This window comes from Chrysemys picta, chromosome 8 (assembly GCF_011386835.1).
Source record: "Chrysemys picta bellii isolate R12L10 chromosome 8, ASM1138683v2, whole genome shotgun sequence".
Taxonomy (NCBI): domain Eukaryota; kingdom Metazoa; phylum Chordata; order Testudines; family Emydidae; genus Chrysemys; species Chrysemys picta.
The window spans coordinates 93,158,009-93,178,024 of record NC_088798.1 but is presented as its reverse complement, the minus strand read 5'-3'; the positions used below and the strand labels follow the sequence as shown (position 1 = coordinate 93,178,024).

The following is a 20,016-nucleotide window of genomic DNA, read 5'->3' as shown; positions in this document are numbered from 1 at the left end:
GAGAAGAGAGAGTAAAGGCGAGAACCAGAACATTTTAACCAATTGTTTCCACCAGTTTCTCTTGCAGAATACAACCAGCCAGAAGAGACTGCAGTCAGACTCACCAGAGAGGCAACCAAACAGCCTTGTAATACTAATGGGAGAATTTACCAGTCCAGGCCCAAAATCTGCTTTTCCATCTGTTACCACAAGGAGGAGAATAATGAAAAAAAGGAGTCTCTGACCCATCAAAAACAAAGGCATGCACAAAGAAGGGCAAACAGGGACACAGGCCCCCCACGCTAATCAGTGGAAGCACAGAACTCCTCCAGCCCAAGGGCCGTGGTGGGAGCTGACAGCTCCTCCAGCCCCGGGGCTCTGGCAGAGGTACAAAACGTGCCCCTCCAAAAGCGGTGAAATTTAAATTCCTGCACATGCTCCTGATCAAAAACATTGCCTGCCACATTTTGCAAGGCTACTTTAGAGGCAACCCCACCCTTATTCTGTTGCTGTCATGGTCCCTTCTAGTATGAGCTTGACAACTGTAGTTGGGACAAGGGGGAGAAGTTGCAGAGGGACAGTATCTGCCCCATGATGGGAGTGACTAATGGAGAGTTTTATCACTTGATGAGATGGATGGGCTGGGATTATAAATTGGTTACACTCAAGGAGGATGGCCAGTCATATGGAAAGTAGATTCAGAATCACATGTTTACTGGGAGCTGAGAAGAGCTGAGACATGCAAATGAGGTATATATGCAGATCACGGGCTACATAATTTGGGGTTCCTTTTATTTGCCTTCTTATTTTTGAGCCTTCAGTGTTCACATTTCCTCCACAACCAGTAGAGCTGGAAACTTTCTGTAAATGAAAGCTTAGTGTCACTTAATCACTTGACTCCAGAAGCTGGGGCTTTTTGAAAAAACACCAGATATCATAAATCTTGTGATAAACTAGTCAAAGTTGAGAATGAGGTGTACAATACCAAACCCTGGTTTCTTTCCTTCTCATGCTTGGTTCCTCCTTTCAGACACAATCCAGGTGTCTTGATACTGGAAAGACAGACTAGCATCTGGGAAAACAGTGTACAGAAGAAATAGCGTCAGATGCTAAGGAGAATTAGGTTGTGACTAGTGACCAATTTCCATGGTAGGTAGAGCTGTATTGTAAATATAGGAGGACATCAGGAAACGTTTGTTGGATATCCATCTCAAGAGTGCTCAGAGAAAAACCAGGAAGAATCTTCTGTTTGCATCAGAACAAGCAACGAAGTTTACAATCATTCCTCATCACTTAGCATAATATATCCACAGCAGTGATCTTACCTAACATGGGGCATACAGTCTATTTACATGTCATGATCAAATGACAAGCAATGCACCCTTCTTCTCCTGCTCCAAATATTTTGCCCTGAATTGGCAAGGTCATTTTCTAAAACTAGCATTAGGCAGAGCAATTCGCTTTAGTGCATTTAGACAACAACTCCATTCTGTATTTTTAGTCACGAGGTATTTTAAATAGGTCACTTGTTTCCCAGTGTTTCATGTTCTGCCCTGATCCTGTTAATTTTTCATAAACTACAAAAAAGAAGCTAAAACACTAACGGGTCTGACCTAAATCCACAAAATCCAGGTTAAAGGCTAAAAATCTGGGAGGATAGACAGCCCTTACCTTACATAGCAGTTATTTACTATATGGCAATAGAAAGAGGCATAATGCAAAATAAGACTGGTGTCCGCCTATGTTTTTCATTCTGACCTCTGAACTGTCATTGCTTTGAGGGGTTACTTCAACCTGGGGCTCTGTAGCTCTTTTTTGTTTGTTAGCTTTATAGCAAGTATTTTTTTTTAAATGAAAAACTCATCAGAGGCATCAAATATATAGTTGAAGAGTAAGAAGAAATAAGAGTGAGTATGAGCAGTGAGGCCAAATCAACACCACATGCCTATTGTATAAAATCTCTTGATGTTACTATAGGCAAATGTGTCACTGTAGTATTATAGATACCGGACCAGCTTCTTGAATCCACTGTGGCCCCTTTACTCTTCTAGGGTGGCACAAAGGGACTGTAAACTACTGAGACAACTGCTCCTGCCCTGGAAATACCCCCAAAATAAGGAGGATTTTCTGGTAGCACAGGACACACTACCTCTCCTCACAGATCCCACTGCGGAGGTGCAGGGGATGTGTCCACAGCATCCTGCCCTCCAGCTCTTCTCAGTGATGAAACCACCCACAGGAGTTACCACATGGAAAGCAATTGTAAAGAAGCCATTGGGCTGCTCTAAATTGCTCAAGGCCCAACTGGGCCCAGAATTTTGAGAGCATGATGGTGGGTTTTATGCTCCCCTCTCTCTCTCTCTCCCCCTACTCCGTGCCTAGTGCAGTAAAGCAGTAATGCAGGGTTTGGCCAACAGATTACACACACACACGTGATTTCATATGTATATTTATAATATTAATCATTTATTAAATAGAGTCATTACAGTTTATTGTGTAAATAAATATTTAAATGTAATAAAATCCATAGAAAGTGTTTTTTCCTTCATGCACAGTGGCTTTTTAAAATGTTTGTTTTCTATCATTATCTCAGCTGTTTAAAAAGTAACAGTTTAGAACACCCAAAGTAGTCCATGTTTAGGGCCTGATCCTGCCCAGCTAAAGACAATGAGAGTTTAGCCAGAAACTTCAGTGAGAACGTACACACAAGTCATTTACTCTGAATTTGTAAATGAGACTGGTTTTTTGTTTGGTTGGTTTTTAAATTTTACTGATGGCAGAAACCACTATTTGGACTGGCTCCTGATAACCATAAAAATGATCGAACTTGGTAAAAATATAAACATGGAAAAAATAATATATCTAGACCAAGTTTCAGCCCAAAATTCATATATTTTAAGGTCAAAAGGAACCATTAGATAATCTAGTCTGACCTCCTGCATAGCAGAGGCCAGAGAATTTCATCCAGTTGTTCCTGTATTGAACCCAACAGCAGTTAATATGGCTGTAATATTGCATTGTGTTATAAATTAATAGAATGGAAACTTTTTTTGTAATAGAGATAGTAGAATATATTTTCTTCCCTAATTTTGTGATGGGGGAGGGCTTTGGGGAGGTGGACAGAACATATCATTTTTGTCTATTGTTTAAAAATAACTGTTGTATAAATTCAGTTATGTGAAGTTCATTTTTAAAAGGTTTTTTGATTTAACTCACTTTCCTCAAGAGGAGGAAGTGAAAAGTTGATGAACAAAATGTATCTTCATCTTCTGTTTTGTATTAACCACTGAGGTATTTATTTTGTATTTCATCAGTTGAAAGGCTCTGGTTTTAGAATGCTCTAAGTTACTACAAATTTACTTGCTTACGTTTATAACTCTAATGTTTAGGTTTGTTGTCTATAGACCAATAAAAAAAAAAAAAAGTTACCTTGACTTGAGTGGACTACTGCACCTTATACACTGGAAATGTAATTGACAGACTGGGTTTCAGAATGAGTGCACTGCAAAAATTAGCTCATTAGCATGGTGAAGGTCAACAGATGGAAAGTATAGATGTTGGTCAAGTTTCCAATGCCAAATATGTATATGATTCCATTCTGTAAAATATTTTGTGTTGCCATGAAATTTGTTTTTGCATGAAACAATAAAACCATGTTTATTTTCATTTATTTGAACTTAATTCTACTTCTAGTCTTTCCAGTTGCCTGCATGAAAGGAATTACTTTGTACAGGAGAATTATTTTAGTGCTGGTTTCAGGGGACTTAGCAGATCTACTCCGAATTCAGCCATTCCTTTCCAGCTACTCTGGGACCGTGGTTTGAGTTTGGGACTCTAGCTAGGACTACCATGGCTGTCTCCCTCTACCCATCACCATTTTGACACCCGATTAAAGGGAGATCTATCTCCATTCTTTGCCTCCAACAAAACTGCAGTAATCTACAAAGGACTGTATTAATAATACATACTACTAAGAAAGTTTTCCTCCAAGGATCTCAAAGTGCATTTCAAAGGAGGGTGAGTACCATTAGTCTCATGTTTAGGAAATGGAATCAGATAGACTAAGTGAGCTGCTTAGGTCACACTGTGACTTGCTGGAGAAAGAATCCATTTCCTTCCACTTCCAGTTTCATGCCCTATTCATGGCACTGTGCTTCCTCCCTTAAATGTGCTATTTCTCTATAAGAACAGCCGTACCGGGTCAGACCAAAGGTCCATCTAGCCCAGTATCCTGTCTACCGGCAGTGGCCAATGCCAGGTGCCCCAGAGGGAGTGGACCTAACAGGCAATGATCAAGTGATCTCTCTCCTGCCATCCATCTCCACCGTCTGACAAACAGAGGCTAGGGACACCATTCCTTACCCATCCTGGCTAATAGCCATTAATGGACTCTATAGCCTTTTCAGTTGCAGTGATTTTGCCACTGCTGCTTTGCTACGGAATTGCATGCAAAATGCTTTGTATCAAGATTCCAGATCCCTGTGCCCAGAGAGAGAGAGAGAGAGAGAGAGAGGTCATCAACAGTGCCATACTTCAGAGCAGGCCCTAGATCATTGAACCACATAATATGGTTGCACTGTGGAAATTTGCAGCTGAGGCGGTTAGGTGTTATATCACAGTTTAACATATACAGCCTTGCAGGAGTATTAAAAAGCCTTTGCTGTAAGACACAAATGCATTTTATTTCTAAAAATAAGGTATTTTACATTGGCACGAGGGGAAGTATCACGAGTCAAGCTTTCTGGCTGGGAATTTTTAAACTAGGGTATCTTTAGCTGTAAGAGCAGTGTTTATTTCATAGATCTGGGTCGTAGCCCTCCTCTTCAGCTCTCGGGCCACTTGGCAAACAGCAAAAGGCCAGCAACAATGAACTGCCATCCAGTCTTCACACAGGGTTCCCTGGGGAAAGCAGGAAAATCATTTCACACAAATGGAATGATCGTGAAGCAGCTTTTCCGCCTCGCTGTGTGTTTCCTATTCTAATCACCCTACAGTCAGGACAAGTTGCTGGGCCTGATTCGGACCTAAATCAACAAGTTACCCTGGATTTACATTGGGGTAAATGAGATCTGATTTGGGCCCAGTGCCTAACAGGATCTTTTCTAATCTACTGGCCTACAGAAGACTTAGAATCTGTCTACACTGCAGTGTACCATTAATCCAGCTAGCTCACGTACTGGATAGCAGTGAAGCCACGGCAGCATAGACTTCAACACAGGCTAGCTGCCCGGGTAATTGCTGAGGGTCCTGGGCAGGCTTGTACAGCCCATATTGAAGCCCAGGCTGCTGCAGCTTCGCTGCGGTCAGTACCGGAGCTAACTAGACTGAAGCTAACTTGGGTATGTCTACACGAGCTGCAGTTACACCCCCACACTGCAGCACGGACATAACCTTAGGCTCTGATCTTGCAAGGTGCTGAGTGCCCATGACTCCCATTAAAGCCAATAAGATTTGAGGATATTCAGGACCTCATAAGCCTTTAAAGTGTCTCTACACATGGTTTGAACAATGTTCTTTGTTCCTTGCCATCCTGATTACATAGCAATGAATATTTTACAGCATCAGCTCTGGGCTATGTAAATGTACAGCAACAAAAACAACAATCCCCACCCACCTACCCCCACAGTTCTGTTCTTCCAAAGTACTTTAAAAAACATGAGTAGTTGCTTGGAGTTGGCATTCTATTATAAATCAAATGCTGCCTTTGCCTCTGTGCAAAGAGAAAGGGCATTCTTGAGGTTTAATGCATTAGTTCTGCTTTAAAAATGCATTAAAGCATCTAAACAACAGATTCTCAGATCACAGAGGAGTTTGGCTAGAGGACCCTGTTCAAACTAAGGGAGGAGGAAGGCCAGTGAGGTGCTGAGCTCCCTGTTCTCAGGATCAGGCCCCAAATGAACTTTTTACATTTGCATAATTTCTACATCATCAATATTCAATAGCACACTAATCCCATTTGACCACGTCTACAGATATTAAGCTTGTTCTGCAGTCTCTCTTTTGGGAACAGGAGGAACATGCCTCTTAGCATTATGTAAGCTGCACAAAAGAGCCTCCCGCCTCCACCCTCCCAAACACACACACACACACACACACACGCACGCACACAAAAAGACTTACTCGTATCTTGTATTTCTCTCTGGCGCCGACTCTCAACGCTAAGGTGGAACCTGGCAGCAATGGGAAACACAGGCACTCCCCATAGTGCCTTGCAAGGTCGCATTCTAGACATGGGCTACACAAGGCCCCACAGACACCTGCCAGTAACCACAATCACAGGAGTGCTGTAGGTTCACACTTATCAAGAGGCAAACGGCACTTTGAAAATAACCTGGGACATTAATTTTATTCTAATAACCTTGTCCCCTCGGGGATAAGAACGTTTTAAACTGGACTTCACAGAATTCTAGCAAACCCTACGCTAGCAGGGAGGTGGTGGCTTTCCAACATGTCCCATCTCCTCTTCCCAATCCCCTAGTGCTTAGTTCTCAACATGTAGCTTTCTACAGAACACCAGGTAGGGTTTCATAAGTTACAGTTTGATAACCACTACTCTACTTGGCGCAGCAGGTCATTTTTGGTTCTAATGTCTATGGATCTATGAACTATTCTATCTTCAACCAACCATTGCTAGCAGGATGCTGCTATGGTTTTGCTGATCAGTGTGGATAGGGATTTTAATCTTTCAGCTAAAACAACCAACACAGGTTTACAATGGATCACCCACCCCCACAAAAGTAGTCTATATAACACTTTTCTAACACTAACGGCCTTTTTATACTACTGTTCCAACCAAGTCAGAAGATACACTCCCCTGTAGTGCAAATGGGCCCTAAATCTCCAGAAGTGTGACTCTATGAACAACAAGGGGGATGAACTGACAGCAAAGCTTAAAATGCATTGTATTCAAAATATCTTTCCAGACAGCACTGAATCCCATTTGGCTTCATTTGTTTTTCTTTTTAAAAATTCTTGAAAAAGGTAAATTCAACAGCATTGTTATCACAGTTTCATGCAATTCATTTAAATGTCTTTTGTTCTCAGATCAGGAGTAAAAGCGCCTAGGATAGCATTTGTCTACAGCAGAATTATAGCACAAGTGCCCACCGCAGGGAATCATTCATTTAATTTCTTTGGTGACAACAGATACAGTATTTTTCAATAAAATATATTAGTTCCTGTTCTGTTAATTGTGGTCCATAGCCCCCTTTTGGGGAAATCTTCACATTAATCTCAGTGGAAGCCTAAATCTGTAATTACTTTAAATATTATGTTCTGAAGATGACAAAAGCTGAAAGAAATAGTAAAACCACAGCCCTCAACTCACCTAATCTGGGAGCAGGGGACTGGCTAAGACAACAAAGTCAATGCAAACGATCCCAGGTGACACAGCAGGAGAAACTAAACAGAGTTCTTCATCCAGTATTTCTCCACGTGGCGGAGAGCAAAATTTGAAAGCCAAAACTGAATCCCCAGTTCTATCTTCAGCTGAGTAGCGATGCCAACCAGGTCTTGCAACCTATTTTTATGGCCCAATCAACCCAGCCAGAAACTGGAATTAAAAAGCCCTGCCCCCTCCATGTAGAACTCCACTGATTTTAGTTTCAGAGTAGCAGCCGTGTTAGTCTGTATCCTCAAAAAGAACAGGAGTACTGGTGGCACCTTAGAGACTAACAAATTTATTAGAGCATAAGCTTTCGTGGGCTACAACCCACTTCGGAATCCACAGGTGTCAATGAGAGCATAGTTTGACCTCATACCTGCATCCAAAGCTCAGCTGAGCTACCTTCAGACAAATCAGGCAAAGCAGTAGCAGTTTTCTGAGAACATGCACATCAGCTGTATTGTTTCAGCTGCTCCACTGTGAATTTAAGTTCACTGATCTATTGAAAAATTGCAAACACATACATATGCCAGTTTATTCCTCCAACTGGCATTAAAAATACTTTTTCCATAAAATAAGCAGCCCTGGCCTTTAGAGTTGTGTTCAGAATAAAATTCAGAGAACTAGTTCACAATGAGCAATATGAAGCACCTTGTGCCTTCGAATCTGGCTTTGCTCCAGACTGTATTCTTATTGCAAATTAATAGTGATGATTTGCTATTGTTGACATATTATGAAAGAGATAAAAGGACAAAAGAAACCAGAAGAAAATAATAAGCGAGAGAAAATAAAGACAAGAAAACCTGAAGTGCTATTAAGGAAATAAAACATCAAAAGAAACAAAGAAAAAACATTGCTATTAGTTGTTTACCTTCTGTTTAAAGGATTAGAAATTTCCGCCACAATTTCTTTTCTTTTTTTCCCCTTTCTTTTTTAGTTAAGGCAAAGAAACAATTTCTTTTTAAAGATCAGAGGGAAAATAATGCATGTTTAGGATTCCATGGTGTGTCAGACTAAGATACAGAAGGCAGGTTCATTGCCTTTTTTAATTTTTAGCAACTGCTTATACACAAAAGAGTTTGGTTTTTAAAAAAAACTGTGTTTACGAACATACCGTCTCTCTCTTAGTCAGGGATGGCAGGAAGCCATTGATTAATGGCACCTAGTTAGTGCTATAAGCCATGGGGATAATGCAAACTCTCAGTGTAACACAGGAGATGAGGATGACAGAAGAACAACTAGCTGACCAAATCCCTTTTGATGCTGAGCATCCCTGACTCCAGCGGACTTCCATGGATGATGTCAGTGCTGAACACTATTCAGGGATCTAGCCCAACTAGATTTAAATGTTCCCACATGACGGCTAATAACTGTGACATTATGAGCGGCTGAAGCAAAAGGAGTTATTCGGCAGCCAAGATTTAACACAGCTGCAGTAGAGAGGGGCTTATGTACTCTATTGCTTGCTTAACATAATTTATGACCAAATTAAATAAGGGAGTAAAGAGAGTATATGTCTTCCACCCACCGCATGCAAGCCCATAGGCACACACAAATTACAGCTCTGGGTTATCCTGCCATTTTCCGGTTGGTTGGAAGGGGACTCAAGTCCAAAGAAAATGGAAAGTTGAAAAAAATGAGTTTTTACTTTTCTGTTATTTAATTAAACTGAAATATGGGAGGAGGAGGAAAGGGCCTGTATTTCTGGCATTAGCGCCTATCATTTCAACCCCTCGGTAGCAGCAGGTACTCCAAGCGCTATATGTGGATGTGCCACCATGTATGTAAATTTATTCTCTCTAATTGAAAAGAATGGCAGCATTAAGCTAATTTAATATTGGGCAAGTTCAAGGATCAGTTTTCAAATAGAAATTAATACTTTCCACTCCTCCTAAATGAGGACATTTAAGACCTTGATAGACATACAGGAATTTAGTCTAACATGAGACAAAGATATCATCCCCACTTTGCAAAAGGGGAACCTGAGGGACAGAATCATAGAATCATAGAATATCAGAGTTGGAAGGGACCTCAAGAGGCCATCTAGTCCAACCCCCTGCTCAAAGCAGGACCAATTCCCAGCTAAATCATCCCAGCCAGGGCTTTGTCAAGCCGGGCCTTAAAAACCTCCAAGGAAGGAGACTCCACCACCTCCCTAGGTAACGCATTCCAGTGTTTCACCACCCTCCTAGTGAAATAGTTTTTCCTGATATCCAACCTGGACCTCCCCCACTGCAACTTGAGACCATTGCTCCTTGTTCTGTCGTCTGCCACCACTGAGAACAGCCGAGCTCCATCCTCTTTGGAATCCCCCTTCAGGTAGTTGAAGGCTGCTATCAAATCCCCCCTCATTCTTCTCTTCTGGAGACTAAACAATCCCAGTTCCCTCAGCCTCTCCTCATAAGTCATGTGCTCCAGACCCCTAATCATTTTTGTTGCCCTCTGCTGGACTCTTTCCAATTTTTCCACATCCTTCTTGTAGTGTGGGGCCCAAAACTGGACACAGTATTCCAGATGAGGCCTCACCAATGTCGAATAAAGGGGAACGATCACGTCCCTCAATAAAGGGGGAAGCGACTTGCCCACTAGCTTACAATCATGCTACAGCATGTCTTTAGAAGAGCCAGGAGAAGAACTCATGATTCACAAGTGCTGCACCTTAACCACTCAACAGTCCCTGCTTCTTTCCTTCAGGGAAAATCACACAAACTAGCTTTTCAGCTCTGGAGAACTGACCTTTTTCAATTCATTTGTTTTTTTAAATCAAGTTCTGTCTAATTAAAGTACTTGTCTGGCCTCGATCACCGGAGTATCTGGGCACCTCACAGTTTGTAACGTATTTACCCTCCCAAGGAATGCACAGTTTGTAACATATTTACCCTCCCAAGGAATGGCAGTGCTATTATCCTCATTTTACAGATGGGGATCTGAGGCACAAAAGATATGTCTACACAGCAACTGGGAGCGTGTCCCCCAGCCAGGTAGACAGACAAGCTCCACTCAAGTTAGCATGCTAAAAAGAGCAGTGTGGACGTTGTGGCACAGGCAGCAGCTCGGGCTAGACACCTGAGCTTGGACCCAGGAATTCGGGTGAGCTTGGACTCTGGCAGCTGGCCCGAACTACTCCCCATGCTGCAACAGCCACTCTCCTATTTTCAGCGCACTAGCTCAACTGTCTACCTGGCTGGGAGACCTGCTCCCAACTGCAATGCAGACATACCCAGGGAGGCTAAGACCATGTCTACACTGCAACCCACAGCACGAAGTCTCAGAGCCCAGGCCAACTGACTTAGGCTTGCAGGACTCAAGCTAAAGTGCTCAAAATAGCGGTGTAGATGTTCAGGCTCAGGCTGGAGCCTAGGCTTTGAAACCTGGTGCGAGAGGAAGGTCTCAGAGCCCTGGCTCCAGCTCAAACATTTACACTTTTATTTTTAGCCCCACAACCTGAGTCAGAGTCTACTGACCCAAGGCTCCAGAATTCAGTGCCCTGGGTTTTTGTTTGTTTGTTTGCAGCACAGACATACACTGACTAGCTCAAGATCACACAGGAATGCAGGGGGGGGGAAGCTGGGACTTGAACTCAAGTCTCTGGCTAGTGCCTTAATCACTAGACCATCCTTCCTCTCTGAACGTCTGTTCAAAATGTGTTTAACACACAGGTAATCCAATAACATGCACCTCTCATAGTACATACTCTATCTTACAAAATGGGGCATTCTAGTCATCTGATGGAATATCATGCCTTCCTATTGGTGAGAGTAACTCCTCTGAAAATGATAACTTTCCGAATCAATTCTCTTTTGACAAGGATTGTTCTCAATATTCCAGAAACTAATCTTCAAGAACAGCTCCAATATTTAAAGCTATTTTGCAACTATGGAAGAAAAGTAGATGGGGGAGTTTTGGTTCGGAGGTCCTTTGGTACTGAGTGAGTTGGCACCAGAAACTACAAACTACTTCAACAAACAACATGGCTATAAGCAACTCACTAATGCACAAGAGCAAACTGATTTGGCTGGAGATATCTAGTCTTTCAGACCCATCTTCCCTGGTTCTCTCAAGTACTGATGTGGTTTAATTCAGCCCGCAGGAGAGGAAAATAGACAGAGCCTATTTAGCTCAAACCTGCTTCAGGACACCCATCCTTCTCTTCCTTCTGGCAACGGAAATAGTAGCAGCCATTCAAATTAGGGACCATTCCAGAATGCAGGGAAGTTGAGATAAACACTGTCACAAGTAAAATTCGCGTAGAGATCTCACTTTGATCCCATCATTCGCCCACACTATAAATCACCATGCAATATGAGAAGATGGGTATCCCCTGTTCAGGAAAGGCACAGAACTCGCAAATGTAAGTCAGCAATGGAGTTCATTAGCCGGGCTGTGTAGAGGAAGCTTACAAGACACACCAGATAAACCAAAGGGGAAAGTGTGTGTGTGAAAGATTCTTTGTAACTATTTGCAAAATCCTTAATGAGTTCCTGCATTACGCGGGCTAATACTTGGTTCTGTTAGCACTCACTTACATGGAGCACCCGAATGAAACAAAAACATGGAACAACTAAGGCCTCTGTGACAGGCATTCTACAGCTTTCAGCGCCTGAATTGGAGTCAGAAGAATTGGTCTATTCCTGACTTTACCACTGATTCACTGTGTTAGCTTCAGTAAGACACTTAATGGTCCGATGCCTCAGTTTCCCCACTGACAAAATGGGACAATAAAATACACCCAACCTTTAGAATCCATGAAAGAGGCTTCCACAAGTGTTATTTGTTTTTATGATTTGACTATTGATTTATTGGGAGTCTCGGTTATATTAATTTCATTACCCCTAAACCAGCCATGATGGATGGTCTGATCTTCAAGCTCCAGCGTCTGGTAACTGGTCTATAAAAGTCTCATTTTGTTTTCCTCCCCGTATTACTTGGATTCATCCCCAAAGGAGGAATTAAAGCAATGATAAAACACCGCAAACTCTTACAAACACTCTTGTCACTGCAGATACCAAAGAGGCCAGTGGTCCAATCTCCTCCGGTCTGTATGACTGTTGTGACGGTGGACGTGCCAACCCCACGAGTCGGCTGAGTTGTCACGGGCTCTGTTGGCTTTTTGTTCCTGATTGAAAAAAAAACAATAAAATATAAAAGGGAGGCTGGGCTTTTACCACCAAGGTTGCTCATAAACGAAGCAATCCTGAGTTTGACAGAAAAAAAAAGTGGAATTCATTATTTTAGTGCTACCAATTTGCTTTATGGCTATCCTCTTTTGCAGTTTCGTTTCTCTCTGATTCTGTTGCTGCTGCTCTCTATCCTCTCAGAGTGTGGCAGAAAATATAGCTGATCACCAGTGCCCTTCAGTCTCTAGCAAACAAAGAAATGATCAGAAACCAAGTACTTCAAGTGCAAATATACAATATCTATGCAAGTTTCAGCATCCACCAGCCAAATCACTGCAATTTACCTCTTGAATGTTAACGCTAGAAATCTGTTCCTAGCACAGACCTTTCATCCTTATGATGAATGTATCAAATCATTCATCATTTCACCAGAGGGGGTTTTCAAGGGCTGAGCTACTGATACTGATTTTTTTCTGAGTGGAACGATTTCATTTGCATGCTGAAATTGCATTCTTTCCTTTTCGGACATAGCATGAAACTTGGTTTCTGAGCCAGACCCAGCCTCTTTCTAAAGTAGTATTGTGAGCAACTCTTCTGGTGGAATATCTAAGGCTGCATTCGGTGCTGCATCTTCCAAGAGGTGCAGCCCAGAAGATGCCCCCAAGGGGTGTAGGGTGTGCCAAGGTACCTTTAATCCCCCTTTGTACCACCCAGACTGTGCCTGCAGCCAATGCTGCAAACCCCAAATTATGGCAGCATCTTCACCGTTATCTGCAGGGATCTTTGCAGCCTAGAATAGTAGAAGTGCTCAATGCTAGATCCACTCCCCTTCTTTTTGCCAACACCCTTGCCTCACCCATGCCATGTTCCCAGCCCTGCTTCTTACAGCAGGGAGGCTGAAATACAGGGAGAGGAGCAGAAAATCAGATCTCATGCGTCAGAGATTCATTCAATTGCCCGCAGGGTCAGGAAGGAATTTTTTCTCTGATACACAATTGGCCAGATGTATTCTAGGGTTGTTGAACATTTTTTATTTATTTATTTTTTTGCCCTCTTCTGAAGCACCAGAGACTGGCCACAGCTGGAGCCACGATGACAAATGGGGAGGAGCAGTGCTCTCAGGTGGCATGGAGAATCCTCTTTTTTAGATGCCTGGCTGGTGTTTCTTGCTGACATGCTCAGGCTCATACAGATCATCAGATTTGGAATCAGGAAGATTCCACACACCATGTCAGACTGGCTGGGACTTTGGGGAAGTTTTGCCTCTCTCTTCAGCAAGGGTCAAAGATCATCTGGGCATGTCTTACCTAATCTATTTCCTGCCATTGCAGGGGCCTCGGGCAGTGGTACCTCGGTCTCTCCTGTTCTCTGCCTATGGCACTCAATGGTTTTGTTTCCTGAGGACTGAAATGCTTTTGTCTAACTAAAATCATTGGGCTCAATCTGAATGCATCAAATCATAGAAATGTAGAGCTAGAATAGACCTGGAAAAGTCATCAAAGCCCAGCTCCAGCGCTGAAGCAGGGCCAAGTAAACCTAGACCATCCTTGACAGGTGTTTATCCAACCTGTTCTTAAAAAAAATCCCAACGGGGATTCCATAGCCTCCATTGAAAACCTAGGGTATGTCTTCACTACCCGCCGCATCGGCGGGTAGTAATCGATCTATCGGGGATCAATTTATCCCGTCTCGTCTAGACGCAATAAATCGATCCCCGAATGCGCTCCCCGTCGACTCCGGAACTCCACCAGGTCGAGAGGGGGAAGCAGAGTCGACAGGGGAGCTGCCGCCATCAATCCCACACCGTGAGGATGCGAGGTAAGTCGATCTAAGATACGTCGACTTCAGCTACGCTATTCTCGTAGCTGAAGTGCCGTACCTTAGATCGATTCCTTCCCCAGTGTAGACCAGCCCTTAGTCCAGAGCTTAACTACCCTTAGAGTTGGAATGTTTTTTCTAATATCTACCCTAAATCTCCCTTGCTAAAGATTATGCCCATTACTTATCTTATTTTCAGTGGACCTGGAGAATTGAGCACTGTCCTCCTTATAAAAGTCATTAACGTATCTGAAGACTGTTAGCAGGTCTCGCCTCAGTCTTCATTTCTCAAGACTAAACAGATCGAGTTTTTTTAACCTTTCCTCATAGGTAGGATTTTCTAAACCTTTTATCATTTTTGTTGCTCTCCTCTTTCCTAATGTGTGGTGCCCAGAATTGGACACAGGACTCTAGCTGAGGCCTCATCAGTGCCCAGTAGAGTGGGACAATTACCTCCCATGTCTTACATAAAACACTCCCCATTAATACTCCCCAAAATATTAGCCTTTATATAAAAGAGTATCTGGGTGAAAATTCATGGACTGTGTTAAACAAGAGGTGAGACTAGATGATCTATAATGGTCCTTTCTGGACGTAAACTCTATGAAATCAATGAAAATAGGACCATGTAAACTGGCATTAAGCAGCTCCAGCATTGGGGGAATTTGCCGTAGGGCTTAGGTGACATCTTTACAGCCCCAGCCTACATGGCATGGTAGCAGCACAAACAGAGGCCAGAGTGGGGACCAAAATCTAGCTCCCAGGTCTCAGGTTTATTTCATACAAATGGAGAGTCAAACCAGAGTGGTTCGATCCCCATTTAAAAACCAAGAGTTGGCAGCAACAGACCTGCATGGATTTTTTAAAATTATTTATTAAAATGCTCCACATAGTAATTACTGTATTTTCTGGCGTATAAGACTACTTTTTAACCCAGGAAAATCTTCTCAAAAGTCGGGGGTCGTCTTATACGCCGGGTGTCGTCTTATAGGGCGGGTGCTGAAACTTCCGAGCTGGACTGGAGAATCTGCGGTCGCCGCATATGGTGGGGGGAGCTCAAAAACGGCCGCGGCCGCATCCCCGCCCGATGACAAGGTGAGGGGGCGCCTCACCGGGAAGGTGTAAGTGAAGGGCGGAGCAAGCTGCAGGCGTCCGGGACGCCCGGGGTATGGAAAAAAGAGATAGAGCGGCACTGTGCCCAGAAAAACACGCCTCTTTCACCCGTCTGGCCCGCCCCTGTATCCTATTACCGTACTTCCTTCTCTGCCTCTCAGATCTCGCTCCTGAGGACTGCAGTGAAGCGGCGCAGGCACGCATGTGCGAGATCTGAGAGGCAGAGAAGGAGGTAATAGGATACAAGGGCGGGCCAGACGGGTGAAAGAGGCGTGTTTGCGCTACCGCTCTGATAGTCTTGGAGACAGGGAGGGCTGGGCAGGCAGGGAGAGCTGACCAATCCAAGCAGGCTTTGTATACAACAACCAGCCAATCGCCGGTAAGGTACATCGCTTGCCGTGATTGGCTGGTTGTTGTATACTGGGTACCACATACAGTACAGCACCAGTATCTGTACCTGTTCATACAGTATAGCACCAGTACATACAGTACAGTATACAAATGTCCAACAGTCAAAACCCCATCATGGCTCCACCAGCAAGAAGAAAGAAATATGAAGCCAGTTTCAAACTTAAAGTTGTAAACTTTGCCATGGAACATAATAACTGCGCTGCTGCAAGACAATATGGAGTAACAGAAAAGATGGTTCGGGACTGGAAAGCAAATGAAAAAGCATTAAAGAGTATGCCAAGGGGTAAGTGTGCATTAAGAAGAGGCACTCCACATTGGCCAGAACTCAAAAAACATGTAGCAGACATGGTGAATGAGCATCGCCAAAACGGTTATGTAGTGACACGAAATAAAATACATTTGTTTGCACTTCAGTGGGCCAAATCTAACCCAGATCACAGCAACAGATTTAAGGCCACTGTATCCTGGTGTACTAGATTCATGGGAAGGCATAATATGGTACTGAGGCAAAAGATGAAAATTGCCCCAAAATTACCTGCAGATCTTGATAGCAAAGTAAATAGTTTCCATCGATACGTAATACAACAGCACACTAAACATGGCTATGCGTTAAGTAGTATTGGAAATATGGATGAAACTCCAATGAATTTTGATATGGTTGGAAATAAAACTGTCCATCAAAAAGGTGAAAAAACAATTTTAATTAAAACAACAGGACATGAGAAGTCCAGTTTTACAGTGGTACTAGGATGCACAGCTGATGGCGCCAAACTGAGACCAATGATTATTTTTAAAAGAAAAACAATGCCGAAATTCAAGTTCCCTGTTGGTTGTTTTGTACATGTAAATGAAAAAGGCTGGATGGATGAAGAAGGGGTAAAGCTATGGCTTGATAATGTATGGAGCAGGCGACCAGGTGGACTTATTCAAAAATGTAGTCTACTGGTGTGGGATATGTTCAGGGCTCATTTAACTCCCAGCACCAAGCAAATGCTTGCAAGACTAAACACAGATGCGGCAGTTATTCCTGCAGGATTGACATCGTTGGTACAGCCACTGGATGTGTGCCTAAACAAGCCATTTAAAGATCGCATTCAAGAACAGTGGAATGAATGGATGGTTAGCGGCGAAAAGTCATTCACAAAAGGAGGAAACATGTGTGCTCCACAGTTGGATGTTTTGTGCAAGTTTGTCATAAAAGCCTGGAATGATATTGATGCAGAAACAGTAATCAAGTCTTTCAAGAAGTGTGGCATATCAAATTCATTAGATGGTATGGAGGATGACTACTTGTGGCAAGATGAAGAGGAAGCCGAAGCTGAGACCACACCATCTGATACGGAATTCGATCCATACGATGACTGCCTTACAAATGTATCACAAGATGTCATTGATGTACTTATGATATCAGATGACGAACAGGAGGATTTTGAAGGCTTTTAAAGGGAAACTGTCACGCCAGCAAAACCTGTAAAAATACCGTAGCTTGCAGTTATGATGGGCGTTGCTAACTCGCCAGGGACTTGCCCGGCACTTGCTCTCTCTCTCTTGTTTGTTATCTTCCTCCTATCATCATCAGTTCCAGTTTGGTTGACAGCTTAGAAAACAAACAGCATGGCAGCTCCCATGGGTTTATTGTCTTATCCTTCCTTTCAGCTTTAGAGTGAATTAGGAAAAGTTTAATCCACTTGCACTGTTTTATGTTTACATGTTTGATGACAAACAGCCTTATGTTTATAAGTGACAGTTTTCCTGCTAAGTACCTGCATGTCATAAGCATTTGAATTAAAATTACCATATTGAAATCAAATCTGATGTTTTTTTAATTTTTTTTTGGTGTGCGTTGGAAGAGGGGTAGTCTTATACGGCGAGTATATCCCAAACTCTATATTTTAACTGGAAAAGTTGGGGGTCGTCTTATATGCCCAGTCGTCTTATACGCCGGAAAATACGGTAATTTTCCCTAGGTTCAATAATGGTGTTCCACTTGCTTTGAAACTGAAACTGCAAGAACCTTAATAAAAAGGGATTGAGAGGTTGACTAGTTTCTCTGGACTTCTGGTGAAGTAATGCTGCTTTTTGCCGAACGATTTTTTTTTAATGCTTCTTGCAGCAATGCTACCTCAGTAAATCACAACAGTTAAATCTCCACTATAGTATCCTAGGGGAACTATTTTCTCCACCCCCTTTCTCCAGCAGTGGAAGAACACAGCAGTCTCGCTGCTGTGCTAAATCAGGGAAGCTGTCCTTCATGCCAATATCAATAGGTTCTGCTATTAAACTATATAACTCAGGAGGGAGCCTGTATCAATCCTCAGCATTTCTTAATGTTATTCTTTGAGAACACACAACAATCTGATGATGATTTGGTCAATATTTTGACCATATGGGACAACACGCACTTAAATTAGAAATGGCAGCAAGGTCTAGTTGACATGGACCTAAGAGCCAAGAACTCCTGGGGCCCAGCCACGCTCTTCTATAGAAAGTCCCACAGGAAGGTGTCCTGTGACAAGCCAAACTCTGTAAAAATCAGGGGTCTGCTGGAGAATGAGGTTCATCTGCATGGAGGCCCTGTGCCTCCACACTGGATTTGGGATCCACTCCTTCTATGCTGCCAGGGACTCTTGTACCTTGGGTCAGTACAGAGCAGCTCTGGTTCATGAGGTAATATAGATGTTGGCTATATCAGTGCTTGAGTAGTGAATTCTCTGCAGAGTTGCTGGAGGGAGGCCTGGGGGTTGTAGGGCTCTCTCAGCCTCATTCCCAGCCCCATGGAAGCACAAGGAAGGTGCTGTGGAAACAATTAACACACACATGCATACAAGGGGGAAGATCCTCTCCATGTGGGTTCAAGGAGGGCCAATCCAGGCCCTGAGCTGTAATCCCAGTTTTGTACTGATGCTTCTCAGGCAAGACTCAATCGCAGTGTATCATGCCATTGTTTCCTATGCTGTAAAATGGGGATAATCCTTATCTATCCCACACAGGCAATTTGAGAGTTGATCAATATTAACGTACAGCCACATGAAAGTGCACAGCACTAGATAAAAATTAAAAATGAGTATTTGCAAATGTGCTCACTCATGGCTGTTTCCTAAAGGGGATTCCTTTCCTACTCAGCAGCTGATTTGTGTGTCTCATTAACATTTAGTTGATGATTTCAGGTTGTTCCTAATCTCAGTGGAGAATAAATCCAGCAAAGGTCAAACTATCTTGCTAGCCCAATAAAACACTACTGAAATACATCCAGATGTGGTTTAATCAAAATTTGGATTCTGGGTGCTTTGTTGGTGCCCCATGCAGTCTCGCTTCATTGGTGCCCCATGGTTCTCGCTTCATTGGCCATGAAGGCCTAAAAGGACCAATCAGCTTCTCAGCTGAAATCCACACAAGACTGAATAACAAGGAATCATCTCTAAGACTTGTGCCAAACTGAATCCTGTACACAGCACTATATTGCAGCAAGCATACATTTCTGATCACCTGTAATACGTTTTTGTTTTTTTACACACCATTTATTTGTAATGCCAACTATGAAGTGAAAGGCAAGCGCCTCATTTTATTTCTTACCGTAGAGCAGAAAGAAAAAAGGTCCCATCTTCAGGTGTTGTTAGGGAAAGGATAAGCGGCGCTTGGATCTCAGGCAATGAGGCCTCCTCAGTCACACTGAAGCAGTGACTTCCCAACTGGTTCATTTGGTGTTGAGGGGAAGGAGAGAGGAAAATTCTCCTCTGTTGGATTCAGAAGTGCCTCAAGATTGCTCACAGCTGAATACTGACGACATCATTGCATGCTCAGGCCTGATGTCACAATAGGGTCCCAACAGCTGAAACAACCTCCAGATTAGAAAGTGAAACCCCCTCCTCCCCCAGAAATCTCTCTCTCTCACACACACACACACACACACACACTTACATTAAATCTGAAGATAGCCCTTCTGCCTCTAAAGCATGTCTGTTGTGGATGGGAGAGTCCTTTAAAATGATGAATGACTGGAGATACAGGCCTGAAATTTAAAGTGATGGAAGATAATCCAGTCCCCCTTGATTAAGAACTGCTAATCAGTGCCCATGTATTTTTTTGCCACAGACATGATCCAATGGCGAGTGGGCCTATAGCTCCAGCTAAGAAGTGTCTAATGGTATAAATATCAGATCCAGTAGTATTACCACGTTTCCCATAGCCAGGGGC

General features: G+C 43.0%; 1 protein-coding gene across 1 annotated transcript; it reads right to left on the bottom strand.

Annotated features, from left to right (window-relative positions):
- Nucleotides 1–4,640: 4,640 nt before the first annotated feature.
- Nucleotides 4,641–19,655, bottom strand: PLAC8L1 (PLAC8 like 1). Its single transcript, XM_005310460.4, has 4 exons — nucleotides 19,396–19,655; nucleotides 12,346–12,479; nucleotides 6,100–6,236; nucleotides 4,641–4,878 (listed from the first exon to the last, which is right to left on the bottom strand). The coding sequence occupies exons 1-4, from the start codon at nucleotides 19,518–19,520 to the stop codon at nucleotides 4,735–4,737; spliced, it is 540 nt and encodes a 179-aa protein (XP_005310517.2). The 5' UTR covers nucleotides 19,521–19,655; the 3' UTR covers nucleotides 4,641–4,734.
- Nucleotides 19,656–20,016: the final 361 nt, after the last annotated feature.

What these genes read in the sequence shown, in the direction of transcription:
- PLAC8L1 (XM_005310460.4), bottom strand. Translation starts at nt 19,520, where the DNA reads ATGAACCAGTTGGGAAGTCACTGCTTCAGTGTGACTGAGGAGGCCTCA. An exon ending in TTTTTTCTTTCTGCTCTACG is followed by an intron (nt 12,480 to 19,395) that starts GTAAGAAATAAA and finishes TTTTTCAATCAG; the next exon opens with GAACAAAAAGCCAACAGAGC. An exon ending in GAGAGAAATACAAGATACGA is followed by an intron (nt 4,879 to 6,099) that starts GTAAGTCTTTTT and finishes TGCTTTCCCCAG; the next exon opens with GGAACCCTGTGTGAAGACTG.